The sequence below is a fragment of the Neodothiora populina genome, assembly GCF_041146345.1.
Source record: "Neodothiora populina strain CPC 39397 chromosome Unknown canker_contig_1, whole genome shotgun sequence".
In the NCBI taxonomy this organism is placed as follows: domain Eukaryota; kingdom Fungi; phylum Ascomycota; class Dothideomycetes; order Dothideales; family Dothioraceae; genus Neodothiora; species Neodothiora populina.
This window is the reverse complement of record NW_027191419.1, coordinates 13,953-28,333: the sequence shown is the minus strand read 5'-3', so window position 1 is coordinate 28,333 and position 14,381 is coordinate 13,953. Positions and strand designations below refer to the sequence as shown.

Sequence of the window (14,381 nt, the reverse complement as noted above, 5' to 3'; positions counted from 1 at the left end):
AGGCCTGTGGTTTTTGCGATCTGTGGAAAAGGAACAGTGAATAACGGTTCCTAGGTAGTGCCAGCACAGAACCGAGGGAGGACAAGCTGTCCGCAACTATGTTACCCTCTATATATGCTATGCAGCAGAGATGTATAGCTAGACTTCCCTGGATCGAGCAGACCTGCGTCATCACAGAGGCGAGAACTGAGATTAGACATAGCTATATCCTCAATGTTTCACCGAAAGTTTGTCAACGGCGACTTGATAGGGTGCATATGAGCTCGGTATATATTTGGCGCGGTGAGCAGTGCTGACAGTGATCAGTGTTACTGAGATGGTCGTTCAGCATTGCTGTGTTTAAAGGGATATTATGTTGTTAGAATTAGACACAAGCACATACGGCCACAGGCAGCTGAGAACTGGGCATCCCGTCCGCTCTGCCAGACATAAGCAGTTGACCGGCTGATTAGTACTACGGTGGGTGACCACGTGGGAATCCCAGCTGTTGTATGTTTTGTTTTTGCCCTTTTGTTATGTGTGCTGATCAAATTGTTGCAATATTTCCCATGCAACTAATCAGTATAGCGTGCAGAGATAGTCTTCCAAGACTAGTGCTTACTCTAGCGTCGAAGCTGTTATACAACATCAACGAAAGAGTCATTAGTTGGTCGTATGATTGATCTCCCTCCTGTGAACGGCAGGGCCACACATTCATCGAACCTCATCGAGGTCGCCTGGGAGAAAGGCTGCCCTACGAAGGATCGATGTCAACGACATGGCCGCCGAAATGCCACGAGCAATCAACTCATTGCGTTGATAGGAAGACCTGTAGATGAGCGAAAGAACTGTCTCGTAAACGGCATACACCAAAGAATGTGGCCTGTGGTTCTCGAGGTATGAGCGCACTGTGAGTAGCACAATTCATCTCATATTATTGCATCGAACGTCCGAAATCGTCGACCTACATGTTGGTCCCTCGATGCATAGTTGTGCAACTACCAATAAGCGGAGCCTGTTCTCCATACAGCCCTGTCATCATGTAGACAGTCGGAGTTGAGGTTAGGTGACTTGGGATGCGACGGCCTTGTTTAAGATCTTACAACGAGGCCGGAGGGACAGAGGGGCCTGCGCGCACGCCGTGCAGTGATCAAAGTTTCTCCTCCACTCCAGATCAAACATCTCCAACAACGCATCAACGTTCGATCAAATCTCGCCATTTAGGTCATTACATAGATTATCAACAATGGCACGAACCAGACGCCTCGACCCTGCAATCACCACATATACTGTGCCACCAGAAGATCTTCCAGATGCTTGGTCAGAAACATCTCAAAAATACCAGCCGTCAATGCCATCCAAAAGATTGCGAAGCCCAGTGCCAAACGCAGATCACCATGCACCAAATTCGACGTGATGAAAATCGTTGGTCACTCCGTCAGATCTGTAGGCCATTCGTGATCAGCTTCGCGTATCGCGACGCTTAACTTGCTGACGGTTCGCTATTCCAGGGCGACGATGGAACCGAGGTCTTCTTTTTCGTCAAGTGGGATGGTTATGTCAGGATTACCGAAGAACCATTTGACAATTTGTAAGTTGTTTTGAGTCTCGGTATCAGAATCACACTCATTCACCGGCGTGTGGACTCTAAATCGGAATGTCTACTGATATCTTTTCCCCAGCTTCGGTCGTCCCTCAGAGCATCTGATCCGAGAGTACTGTAAGGACCAGGATCGTCTCAGTCAGGGCGATCTCTCAGCTTTTGCCTTCGACGAGGAGTGACGCAGGTGATGCAAATCACACCTACAACGATTCTGTATTTACCTCGAATGTATGACTTTCTGGGCCTGGTACAGGCAACACTCAACTCTTCGTACGATCTTGTACATAATCTAGGATGAAAAGTCTCTACTCTTTGCGTATGCATCTTTGTACTTCCAGTCAAGAAGACTATTCGCTCGTTGTTGCAAAGACTTGTGGCCATCACTCGCCGATCTTGCTGCTGGATGGCCGCGCACCACATGGCTCTTCACACCCCACCTCCATCATGACCAGGAATCGCCCATGTCTGGCAACATAATGTAGTCAAGATGCCCAAAATATGCACACTTTCCAGTGTCATGGTCTTGACGACCACCCATCCCCTCAACTCCTCGCAATAGGCTAGATGAAGCTTTCGAGACTACCTTTGAAGATATCAAAGATGCTATCCCACGACCAGGAGAACATGAAGAAATGCACATATCACATCCATACAAGATACGATGCAAGTCCCAATCAGTCACGCAAGGTTTCTTGTAATTTTCGTACTATCATGCATGTCCGAAGACATCAGGCCACTTGTCAACCACCGAAGCCAGCACTCCAGCAAAATCACCTCCCTGGGCGGTGGCGTACGACTGATCAGCGCGCTCGCCCCATGTTTGGACCTGCCAGTCTTCTTCGAAAGACATTAAAGCTTGAGTCAACGCTGGGTTGACGCCATCGCTGGATGTGCCGTTGCTACCTTTGAGTAGATCCTCCACAAACAGAGTCCAACGAGGTATGTAGTACGATTTGACCAAGCCACCCCATTGCTTGGAGGCGTAATCGCTGATCTGTCCGGTCGGTCCCCACAAAGTGATTTGGTTTCGCGCGTTGTATTCATAGAGAGCCGCAATGTCACTAAGGCGGGTACAATTGATGCTGGAAGAGCTGTTCATAGGCTTTGGAGATGCCTGCGCTCGTGCTGAGGCTATCCAGGCGGCAAGCGAGAAATGAGGAATGTCGCTTGCAGCCAGCACTGTGTCAAGATCTGACAACAGTGAGAGCATTGACGATCCCGCTTTCGCAGCTGTTGTTGGAGAGTATGACGTATTGAGTGAGCTATTTGCTGCTGCGACGAAGGTTGCATATAATGGTTGGAAAGCGTTGGCCATGACTTGTCGCGTGACGTCGACTAAATCGAACTTGTAGGCAGCGCTCTGCAGTAAAGTCGGATTCATGATGGAAGCTTGGTGAAAAGCGTTCCATGCTTGCACTAGGGCTTCTGGTCGATACTGGATAGCGGTAGAATGCTCACCTATCCGACCAAGTCCTGTCGTGTTTGGTATCAGCTCGAATATGGATTTCGTGACAGCGATCGCAGCAGTAAGGTTAGTGTTGTTGTAGACAGTGGTACGCATACTATCCCAGGCACGGTATAGATGCTCTGGAACGGGACCATTCCCACCATAACGGGTAGTCACCCAGTCATGGAAGTATATCTCGGTGTTTAGCGGCGTGTTGGACCAAGCCTGGTCAAGGAGTAGGTCGTACATGATCTCGTTCCCCTCTTCGCCTTCCATAGTCAAGCCAAACCCTATCAGAGAGCTGGAGTTCGCAATAGCCTCGATCGGATTATTCGTGACGTTCTCTACTTGACCGTACAGGCCCATGTTCCCACCGTAGTCGTGTAATTGACACCAGATCCATGGTTTGCCAAAGTATGAATTTGTTCGTTGCCATTGTGGTTTCGACTCGGAGAAGAGGTCTAGGATCAGCATATCGCTATCTACCTCGACTCCCGAGAGAAATGCTTCAATGCGTTCATCGGTCCAGAAGGAAGAGGAACTGTAGAACAACCAGCCCTGCATTATCCAAGTGGCGTGCGGATCTGCGTTCTTCAGGCTCCGCCAGGTGTTGTATGTGACATTACGCAAATAGTCCAACTCCCCTGAGTAGGGATTGTTTTCGTTGTATTGATCAAGCGTATAAATGCTTGATATGTTTCCGTAGGCATCTGCCTGCTTTGAGATGAAACTCGTTTGCAGCTCGGCAAAATGAGGGTCCATAGGCTCAAGGAATGTCACGTTAGTGTATCTGGACGGAAAGTGACTCCACTGTGAGCCATCCACGATAGACGCATTGGGGTAGAGTCGAGTGGCAGATGATGGCACGAAGCCGGTGAAACAAGGTAAGACTGGAGTCATGCCAAGCTCTGTCATCCTCTTAAGAATCTTCTTCTGCAAAGCAAATTGGCTGTCGATCCAGGTTGTAGGAAGGCTACCATTCCATGATCCTTGTATATTGCCAAATCGGTTCCAAGCCTGGAAAGCTGGACCACTGAGGAAGGAAAAGATCTCGGAATCTTCGAATCCTGCTTCAGAGAATACATCATAAAGAATTTTCTCTTGTCCTACCCAGGCCAAGGGTAAATTTACTCCCCTGAGAGCGAGCCAGTCCAGTTGAAGCTCCCAGTCCTCCCAGGTCCAGAAGGCTGAAGTGTAGGAAAAGGTCACAGTATTGAAGTGGTATCTCCATGGCACTATGCTCGAGCTGCTGTACGAGGCGTTGATGCGGGGAAGATGCTGAGACGCAAGATGCAGCCTGCTTCCGATGAACCAGTGAATGTCGACATTGGCCACCCTTGCAAGGTACCAATGCAAACTAATCGCACAGTCAGATCTTGCTGTACTCCCGATGCAGTCTTCATACTGACCCGCTAGCCAGCGCACTCAATGAGTTGCCTTGAATATCTATCGTACCATTTACTGGAGTATATACTGTGTAATGATCGTTCGCAGCGACGGTGATATTGGTGCTTACACTGGCAACGTTGATCAGAGTGAAGGAGAAGTCATCCACGTGGTTAGGGAGCCTTCTCTTGACAAGATCTTTGATACCATCTGTCGAGAGCAAGGATGCCACACAGCAGACGATGGTCGAAAAACACAGCACATGATATCGCAAGAGATGCATATTTTGTTTTTTAACATTGAAGTGAATCCTCGATAATGGTATGTACAATACATGGCAATCGAAGCCGTGAGCACTCTCGTACTTGTAGTGTTCAGGTGATATAAAGAGACTTATCTAGACCCTCGTGATTAAATCCCACATCGTCAGGTACCTACCTCGATCATAGCGGTGAACGAGATAGCAGGTCAACATGCACGATAATAGATGGCTGACGTCATCAAGGCTCCAGCCTCGATGCCCTATCACAATAAAGATGAAGGCCTTCGTCGATGAAGCGATAACCATGCAGGCACATTGGCTATCTGATAACGGAACCGATAAAGAGATATGAATGATTGATGCCGAACGACACTAATCCACGTAGAGCTCTTTCAGATCGATTGTTTCTTTCTCGGACTTCTCAAGATAGCCCTTCCTCATGAAGCTACTCATGAACGGGGTGTAATCGAAGATGGCATCGCGGATCCAGGCCAGAGGGCGAGGAACGCTGTGAAACATGCGCCCAAGGAAGCGCGCAAACTCCATGTTGTGATTGACGAAGTCGACTCGTTGCTTGTTATAAAGGTCGAATCCTGCGCTGACTGCCTTGATGTCTCGCAAGTCAATGCCATCGAGCTGCTTTGCAAGGTGATAACCGTCCTCAATGGCCATTCCCATGCCGTAGGCTGCGTAAGGCGAGACAGGGTGTACAGCGTCACCGACGCAGACGATTCTGCCTTTGGACCATTCTTTCATGGAAGGTCGGTTATAAATCTCCCAACGATAGACTTGAGAGTCGAAATCGGTGACTTCCGGAAAGCGAGGCATGGGCTGGGCCCAATCTTTCAAGATGTTCGTGACATGCGAACGCACGTCTTTCGGCACCGGTTTGCCTTCCCACGACGGCTCAACAATCCACCATTCGAAACCCGGCTTCCCGTCGTGTACCATGGGGAAGAAGCTGGCCTGGTACTGCCAATCGTGAGAGACATAGCCGTAGTTGGGTGGGATGTCCGGAATCTGGTCGCACCAGGCAAGCCACAGTCGGATACCTGTGTGGAACAAGCCAGGGTCGCCGAAGGCTTGAGCCGAGACTTTGGAGCGAATACCATCTGCCCCAACAAGAATGTCGGTCGTGACCGTCTTGCCGCCTTGGAACTCGAGCTCAACGCTGTCGTCGAGCTCCCTGTAACTCACAAACTCATGGCCCGCGTGGATGACGCCGTCGGGCACAAGTTCCAACATCTTTTTGAATACAGAAGACCGCAGAACACCATAGTGCCAGCCTTTGATGCCCATGTGCTTCTCGACTCGTGGATTGAAGGGCAGCTTGACCCGTTCAAGGCCACTCTTGTTTTTGAAGTAGGTGACAGTGTGCTCTCCAACAACATCTAGGTCCATTCCGTATGACCGTAATATTGCCAAGACCGGACTCGACAGGAGCACAGCGCCACCGATAGCCTTGCATTCTGGTTGCCGTTCATAGATGCGTACGTCGAAGTCTTTCCTCAAGAAAGCAAGAGCGGTGGATATCGCGCCTGGACCGCCACCAACGATGGCGACTCGTTTGCCAGGGCGCCATTGATTTGAGGTCATGTCGTCGGTCCAGAGGCGAATCAGTTGGGTCGTTACTCGTCAACAGGAAGTCGCGGGTCTGGAAAAGAGTGCTTCCAATGCGAGCACTTATGAGGTACGAATGAAAGTCTTTTTAATGACCATGGAAGGTACGCATCGACCTCACAAGTGCGGGGTTCGGGAAGTGGACAACCGATAGACCGCCGGACATTTGTGCCATGACAACAGACAAGGACCGCCATGACTATGATTCAGAAGAAGACCGCTATGATCCACACTCACGAAATACCTCTTGAGCGAGCAATTGTTTGTTAGGCACAGACTTCCAGCGCTGGAGTCTCGATGGGACCTGAGAGATAGAGTTATGCAGTAGGGCAACGCTAGCGCGCGGCTTACTCCAGTATGCAACGGGGACGACCCTGAGTTTAATTTGGCTGGGGAATCGTGTGGGCCCCACGAAATAGCTGCCATGCCCCAGCTTTTCCGCCATCATGACCTCTATTCGTACTGCTCACCGACGACCATCCATGTACAACCCACCAAAACAACGCGACGATTCTGCTGTTCGTACAAGTGAGATAGCGCATCCCCGATACATCGATGGTGTACGGTCAGCATTCCGTTGTTGCTGTCACTATGATGATTCGGATAGGAAATGTGTCTCGGGATCACGGTCATTGTTGCTCCCGGGAGTGAGGGAGACAAGAATCACCAGACACCGATCGAAGCCTTGCACCGGCAATTTGAGACCGAATCACAGCGACAAGGGGGTGAACGGGAGAGCTCGGCTCCATCGATGCCTATCATTCATTGTATATGTCTATCTGGGCGTTCTTTTGAGCATCCAACGCCTGGATCATCTTGGGCATAATGTCACGTTGAGCTCGCAGCGCCGTATATCCGTGGTCAAAGCACACTTCACAGACGATGGAGGCTTTGCTTTCCATGAGCCGAAGGTGGCGATGCATTACCTCTTGCATCACGTCGGTATCCGGTAGGAAATACTCACCATTGGTGTCCATCTGCCACAAGTCGAGCACGTGCTTTCTCTGTCTCTCGAACATGACTAGCGATTCAAACATGGCAGTATCACACGAAGTATTCACAATCGTCATCCACGCGATCAGGTCCGAGGTCTCGTGTAGCAACGCGCCTGGTCGAGTTACACCCGAGCCGGTGACTGGGAACGGCGCTTTTGGCTGCGGCGCTGTGTCATTATCAGGCTCGAGCTGAGAAGCTTGCAAGACAACTAGATGGTTGGTTCCCCTGACTCGAGTCTTTTGGTATAGTTCAGCATCATCTCGTTTCGCAGAGGCACCGAGGCGGAATAATAGAAAGCAAAACTTGTAATGCACGAGGGGGTCATATCTCCACACAGTCGTCAGCCAATTGGGCACTTCATCGAAGAAGCGGAGGCTCGGCAGTGAAGAAATGGTCATGGATGGGGCCGTGAGTGTGGCATCCTTACTGGCAGTCGCCCTCCGCGGTGATGGTGTTTCACGTATACCAGACGTTTCGGACCTTGGCTCGGGATGCGTGGTTTCTCGAGCAAGCTCTGAGACAAGGCCCACGTCAAGCTCTTCCGGCGTGCTGCTTCGAGGGACCAGCACAGCGACGGGTGGGCTACTGGCGGGCACTACGGCGTTTTCTCTAGTGGGCTCAAGCGAAGCACCATGCGCGGTCGCAGGTAAAGGCTGTCGCTCGCGGGTGCTGACAGGGTCTGACCTTGCCCGATCGGGCCGGTTGGAGGCAGAATACACAGGAGGAGGTTCTGTCGCGGCGGCGGTTGGTTGTGCGGACGGGGCAAGATAGCGCGGGGGTGGCTGCGGCTCCTGCGACGCTTTCCGCTTGCTCCGACGTTGTGTGGGGCTGCCGCAGTGCCAGCCCTGCTCGGCCCACAGGTTGACTCCCCCATGGCGATGGCCGCGATACATGCCTTGTAGATCGAAGCCTGGCGTAGCGTATGTTGTATTCCTCAGCTTTTCCTCCAGGCTGACGAGGCCGAGCTGCGCGTATGTATTGAACTGGAGGTAGAGATCGAATCGAGCGCTATGGGCAAGCGACTTGAACGAGTCGAGAAGGGACAAGGCGGTGCCACGGACTTGGCCTTCGTATTGGCGAGCAGGCATGATGACCGAGGATCGGTGCTTGGGGCTCTCCAGCGCGCAGCTGAGGTGGAGATAAGCGTTGGAGTTCGCTGAGCGTGCGTCACTGGGTCGTTCGAAGAGTGCTTCGGGGACTTGGTCGAGTGCAAGCTTCTGGAAGGCGGGAGCACACGATTCGAGAGACAGCGACTCGGCAGGGACGACAAGAAACATGCGTCGGGGTCGAGAGTGTGAGGAAGAGGCGAGCTTGACGGACATTGTCAACATGACCAGGAGCTCTTGCGTGGCGTCCAAGGCACCGATCCAGAGACGCAGCGGGCTGTCTTTGCAATTGAGGGGGGACGGGCCTCCGAGGTAGCGGCATCGCTCGTCGTTGTGCGAGTCGGAATGTGTCCATCGTGCGCCGACTTGAGCGCCGGAGATGATCCAGTGTATGCCATCGGGCCCGAGATTCAGTCGCAGCTCGTCAGCGTCGCCATCCAATCTGAGCTTGGGCCTCGCATCGGCGTTGCGAGAATCGGTGGATGCCATCATGTGTCGCTAGGGTATATAGGGTGTCAGCGACTCACAAGGCAGGCGCAAGAGGTATACCTTTCCCCTGCACAGAAAAGTGGTGTCGGCGGCTGTACAGATCCCACCCACCCAGGCTTTTGCAGCAGTCGGAGGCTCAAGCAGCCTTGACTCTTGTCTTCTAGACACACACCGACGGGGCTTCGACGCGCAATCGGGAGAAGGCAGACCGACGTCGACGAGGTCTTGTCACGCAAGCCGGGACAGGTCAGACCTCAAGCCCGCGAGACTCAGCCACGCATGTGGGACGAGCCAGGTAGACAGAAGATGAGACGCTTGCCGCACGGATGGGATGGACCAGGACGAAGGTTGGTCGACCTTCCTCGCGCAAATGGGCCGAGCCAGATCGGTGAAGCCTAGTCGACGATGCAGAGACGCGTCCGACGAGCGGCGATGATGGCGTGCCGTCTCAACTGAGATTCGGTGATTCGAAAAGTGAAGATCTAGTCTTTGTCGCAATGAGAGATGGCAATACCGATGAATCTGTGATGAACCACGTCATGTCTTGGTCATGTCTTGGTCATGGATGATAACAAGAAAGTATATAGTGGAGATGGAGATGGAGATGGAGATGGCTGCCTGAACCGGCTTCGGAACATAGTCGGGCCGCCACAGCTTGGCACGCTCCAGTCTCACCCGGCCGGCGAAGCTCGTTTTGGTTCGAGATTCACTCTACCTTACTATGAACAACAGTCGATGACTCTGATGGATGCCTTCGTCAATGACATGGCGCCCTGATGAAGAGTCGATGAGTCTCTGATCAATGGGCGGTAACTCACTAATCGAAGGTCAGTGACGCCTCAGTGGAGGGTCACTGACTTCTCAATGACAAGCACCGAGGTCCTTCCCGATAGAGAAGCTGCCATTTGTTGTGGTTTTGTCAAGTCGACTACGGGTATCCTAGTACATTCATCCTGTCACCATGACTGAATCACCATCGCCAGGGCTTTCTGGTAGCACTGCAACCCACACTCTTAGCAGTCCTGAATTCTTCCGATCTGCATGTTTCTTCCATACACTTTACCTCTACAACCATGAGCACACCCACTGGCTTTACACCTTACTTGGCAAATCGTTACATCTTCTGTAATCAAATAGACTGGACGAGCATGCCCGACAGAACCCACGTTGTGCCAAGGTATAGCGCTCGCTTTGGAACTCTCACCTTGCTTGGAACAATGTTCAGAGTTTGGAATTCAACCATGTCCTGCAAGCTACACAGCGGCGGCTAGGCAATCTCTCGGTGAGGATACTACTAGTGTAGTGTAGCTTGTATGGAAAGCCTTTATGCTGAGACGTCCCATAGCTTTCTGAACCAACCATCAGGTTTAGATAGCAATTCTCTTGGACTCCCATATTCCATTACTCGGCCACTATCGACAACTGCGACCATATCATAATCGAGTATCGTCGCAAGATGGTGAACAATAACGAGGACTGTCCTTTCTTTCCACTCGCCAAGGATGATACGCTTCACGCTCTCTTCGCTCTCCTTATCGAGACTACTTGTCGCTTCATCAAGGATGATGATGCTGTTCTCACGAAGCGAAGCATACGCAATAGAAAAGAGCAGCTTCTGGCCTTTCGACAACGGGACGCTGTCCATCTCGGCGTCTGAAGTGCCCGGAAGGCTGAAGATATCCCCGAGTCCGACGCTCTGTAGTGCCTGCAAGATCTGCGCATCTGACTTTGTTGACGAAGGATCGGCATACAGACGTACTGTCCCAGGTATCGCGACCGGATCTTGTGGTAGGAAAGTCAAACTCGAACGACATCTCTCGCGGGGAATCTCATCAATCGGTATGCCATAGATAGTGATGGTCCCAGACGAGATATCGAGTAGGCGCGCCAGTAGGAGAATCAGCGAGGATTTTCCGGGACCTGATCGGCCACAGATAGCGACTTTTTGGTGAGCTGAGATGGAGAGATTTAGCTCGCGGATCACAGGCGTATCCTCGGGAGATCTGACGCTACTACGTTGTGGAGCACGATGTTTCCCGAGGTAGGCCAATCCAGAGATGGCGTCCTTGGTGTCACCGGGTCTGATTCTGCCTCTGTGGCCGCAACAAAGTTCTTCATCCGCACAATGGCTCCGATCGAGGTCTCCAAGGTAGTATAGGAAGTTATCGCCTGGGCGAGGACTTGGTTAAAGCTAAGAATACCGACAAGCGCAACTCCCACAGAGCCACTACTCGTACTACCACTAAGCCCTATGACTAGCGATACCGGGACTACGGCCAAAGCTGCGATCAGTAGGTCTAGAGCAAGACCGAGCCATCTCTGGATGCAGAGGAACAGGTAGACAGGCTTTTGCGAGTGATCAAGCAAATCGAGACATTTCTTGACTTGATGCTCTTGCCACCCGAATGCACGGACGGTATCTAGTCCACTACTAGTCTCGGTAAGGTGGCCGAAGAGAGTTGACTTGGCTTCAAGATCCATCAGGCGCATCTGGGTCGTACTTAGCGAAGATACACATGAATGCGGTAGGAAAGGATGTGAAATACCTGGCGAGATAGCCTCAGGTAGAATTTCTGCAGCAGATAGAGAACGAGTACGTAGAAGGGATAGTGATCCCCATGGATTTAGAGCCGGCTGCGATCAGAACACCCCCACCGATTGCGCTGGCCACGGCAGTCGAGGTCTGCAAAAATACCGATGGAAGCTGAGAATCAACCAGCGACATGTCCTGACTAAATCGATTGAGTGTAGTCCCCTGGTCTGTGTTGAAGTGGAATGAAAACGGTGCGTTCATGACGGCGGAGAGGAGGTACGCGTGTAGTCGGCTTGCAGAGCGTGGGACGATCACTATGAACATCTGCAGCAGCGCGCAACCCACGAACAGAAGTGCAGCCACGGCGAACGCCACGTAAACGCCGAGATATAGTCTTTCGTCCGTCCCTGGAGAAGACTCGTTTGCCTGCGCCCAACGCTGGAGCCAGGTCTCTGGAAGTGGAAGTCAGTGGAAGCACAGTCACAACCCCCGGGACCAGCCTACGAGCACGAGACTTAGGACAGACGACACTAACGAGGATATTGAATGCATAACACGCGAAGCGCGATCGAGATGGCAAAGACAAACGTCTGTGTATAGCCAAGAGCCAGCAAGTAGTACCGGTACGCCGAGAGATCGCCAGTCCTACGAGACACGTCTCCTGGGACGATCGGGACGCTACGCCGCAAAGGCGGCAGTGGGTCGAGAGGAGCAGCTATAGGCACCGGGGCATTGGCGCCAGGCCGAGCCAGCATCTCATTACTGCCGATCCGTGTGAGGTTGCTTTGCGCAGCGAAATCATCCAACGGTCCCTGATAGCTAATTCGACCGTCGCTGCCGAGTGCGATGATCTTGTCTGCCAGTGGTAGGTAATCTGCTAAGAAAGTCAGACTTGGTTCGACTGAGATCGTATGTACAGGGAGATTGGGATGGTGAAGTAATTCGAATATTACTTGAATTTGTGGCCAGAATCACCGCGCAACTCCCATTCTTCAGTAGACCGCCGTGGCCAAAGAGCCCATTCATGACCCTTGCCTCCGTATGAGCGTCGAGACCGCTAAGGGGATTATCGAGGACTATAATCCTCTCCTTGGAGTATATGGCACGGGTCAGAGACTTCTCGACGGTCAGCAGCTAGTAGACAACATCGCGGGCTCAAGAGTTGATTCAATCAGCTCAGCACTTACAACGCGTTGCCTCTGCCCTCCACTAAGGATCAGCCCCATTGAACCAATACTGACCCCATCGCGAATGAGTGCCCGAAGCTCTTCGTCGAATCCGGAGGCGTCCAACACGGACGCAAACCATTCCGGATCGTAGTGGTTTCCTGCAACGACGTTCGCAGGTATCGTATCATTTGTAAGCCAGGGCTGATCGTTACAGTATGCCACTTTCTTGGATGCAATCGTAATGGTTCCAGCTGAGATATAGACCTCCCCTAGTAAGGCTCGTAACAATGCTGATTTACCAGAACCAGTAGGACCTACTATCATTGTTAGGTTCGAGAACATGACGTCTATATGTAAGTCTCTCAGGGTAGGGCTTGAGTCTGCTCTAGCGGAGATCTCGGCATGTCTGATCGCTACAGCAGTATTAGTGATATCGGAATACCTCCTGGTTTGTTGTGTTCCGCTCGTTTCGTCGGTTCTTCGATCCACGAGATCGGACAGGACCAAGAAGTCCTGAATTCTGGTGAAGCACGTAGCAGCTGATGCTAGCAGATACATGTTCGTGAGGATCTCAATTAATGGTCCGGATAAGAGAGCTGTGATTGACAGTGTCGTGAAGGCTTTGGATACAGTGAAGTGGTCGACGCTGGTAGCGATAAATATTTCAAAAACAAGGACGGGAAAGAAGACCAGCTGCGAGTTCACTACGAGTACCAATTAGTCTACGCGATGACTCAATGATGGGTATCACTACCGAGCAGATTGAGAACAACGTTGATATATCTGTATCCCTTCGAAAGGTTGATCTCATTAGTTCGGCGGTCTCGCACAATGCTCGAGACCAAGGGCTTAAGACCCATCATCTTTATGCCCTTGATCGAACCGAGCACGCCAGATGTGATAGAAACCCTCTTCTCGATGGCCCTGAACCACGCCTGCTGGTAGCGAGGAGACTTGGCGGAGATGAAAGAGGTTACCAAAGCCGCAGCTGTGGTCTTGGGATTAGCATTTCCTCGACGTCATGCTCTGCTTATGCTGGTCGGTTTCGCACTAACCTATTCCAAAACACAGGGGTGCCACAGCCGCAAGGCCGACTTCTCGTTCCAGTAGGACCATTGCAATCACAACCTCAATTGTGCCAGCCCACAAGGAATTCACCTGCTCGAGTACGGTGCAGATGCGGTCAACGTCCGTACTCATGAGAGTCACGGCTGATCCCCGCTGGGGCGAATCGCTGCGAAGCCGAAGCATCTTTTCGTAAATCGAGATGATCATGGTTCCTCGCACCATGACAAGAACCCGATTGAACGCATGATTTGCGTGCACGTTCGAGACCGCAATACCACAGTATACCAGGAGGGTAGCACCGATAAGGCCGTATCCGTGGTTCTTGTTACCTTCTTCAGGGGGATTTCCTGCGAAGTCCACTATCTTGTTGATCAGAGCTGGTTGGGCGTAAGTGAAAGCTATTAAGCAAAGGCGAGGTAGTACGACGCGCAGCAGCGGCCAAAAGAGGAGCCTCGTCGTGGCCAGCAACAAATCATGCCCCTTGCCACGACGAATGCGGCTTTGCAAGCTCATTGCCCTTATATGAGAGCTCTCGGAAGACAGCTCTTCGTCTAATGCATACAGGTCCTTGTGGTTGACGATACTTCGAAACCCTTTCAGAAATAGACCGTTGAGCCACCAGAAGACGCTCCGGTTCAGAATCCCAGCTATGCCTTCCGGTGGCAACAGCGAATACATTGTCCCCAGATACTTCCTCTTCTCACTCGCCTCCATAAACAGCAT

The 14,381-nt window shown here is 51.7% G+C and overlaps 3 protein-coding genes across 4 annotated transcripts; all 3 read right to left on the bottom strand.

Moving 5' to 3' along the window:
* Positions 1-2,291: 2,291 nt before the first annotated feature.
* Positions 2,292-4,698, bottom strand: AAFC00_000006 (uncharacterized protein; the record flags this gene model as incomplete). Its single annotated transcript, XM_069345604.1, has 2 exons — positions 2,292-4,386; positions 4,439-4,698. The coding sequence occupies 2 exons, from the start codon at positions 4,696-4,698 to the stop codon at positions 2,292-2,294; spliced, it is 2,355 nt and encodes a 784-aa protein (XP_069196176.1).
* Positions 4,699-5,049: 351 nt separating this feature from the next.
* AAFC00_000005 (uncharacterized protein) lies at positions 5,050-6,273 on the bottom strand (the record flags this gene model as incomplete). The annotated part of the gene is made up of 1 exon (XM_069344474.1): positions 5,050-6,273. One exon carries the CDS (start codon positions 6,271-6,273, stop codon positions 5,050-5,052), a length of 1,224 nt encoding a protein of 407 aa, XP_069196175.1.
* Positions 6,274-11,951: 5,678 nt separating this feature from the next.
* Positions 11,952-14,381, bottom strand: AAFC00_000004 (uncharacterized protein; the record flags this gene model as incomplete). Of its 2 annotated transcripts, none has more annotated exons than XM_069348655.1 (5): positions 11,952-12,295; positions 12,375-12,537; positions 12,609-13,294; positions 13,345-13,578; positions 13,646-14,381. In XM_069348655.1, 5 exons carry the CDS (start codon positions 14,379-14,381, stop codon positions 11,952-11,954), a joined length of 2,163 nt encoding a protein of 720 aa, XP_069196173.1. The 2 variants fall into 2 exon arrangements, with proteins under 2 accessions (XP_069196173.1, XP_069196174.1); XM_069347761.1 differs by having other exon boundaries at positions 13,646-13,841.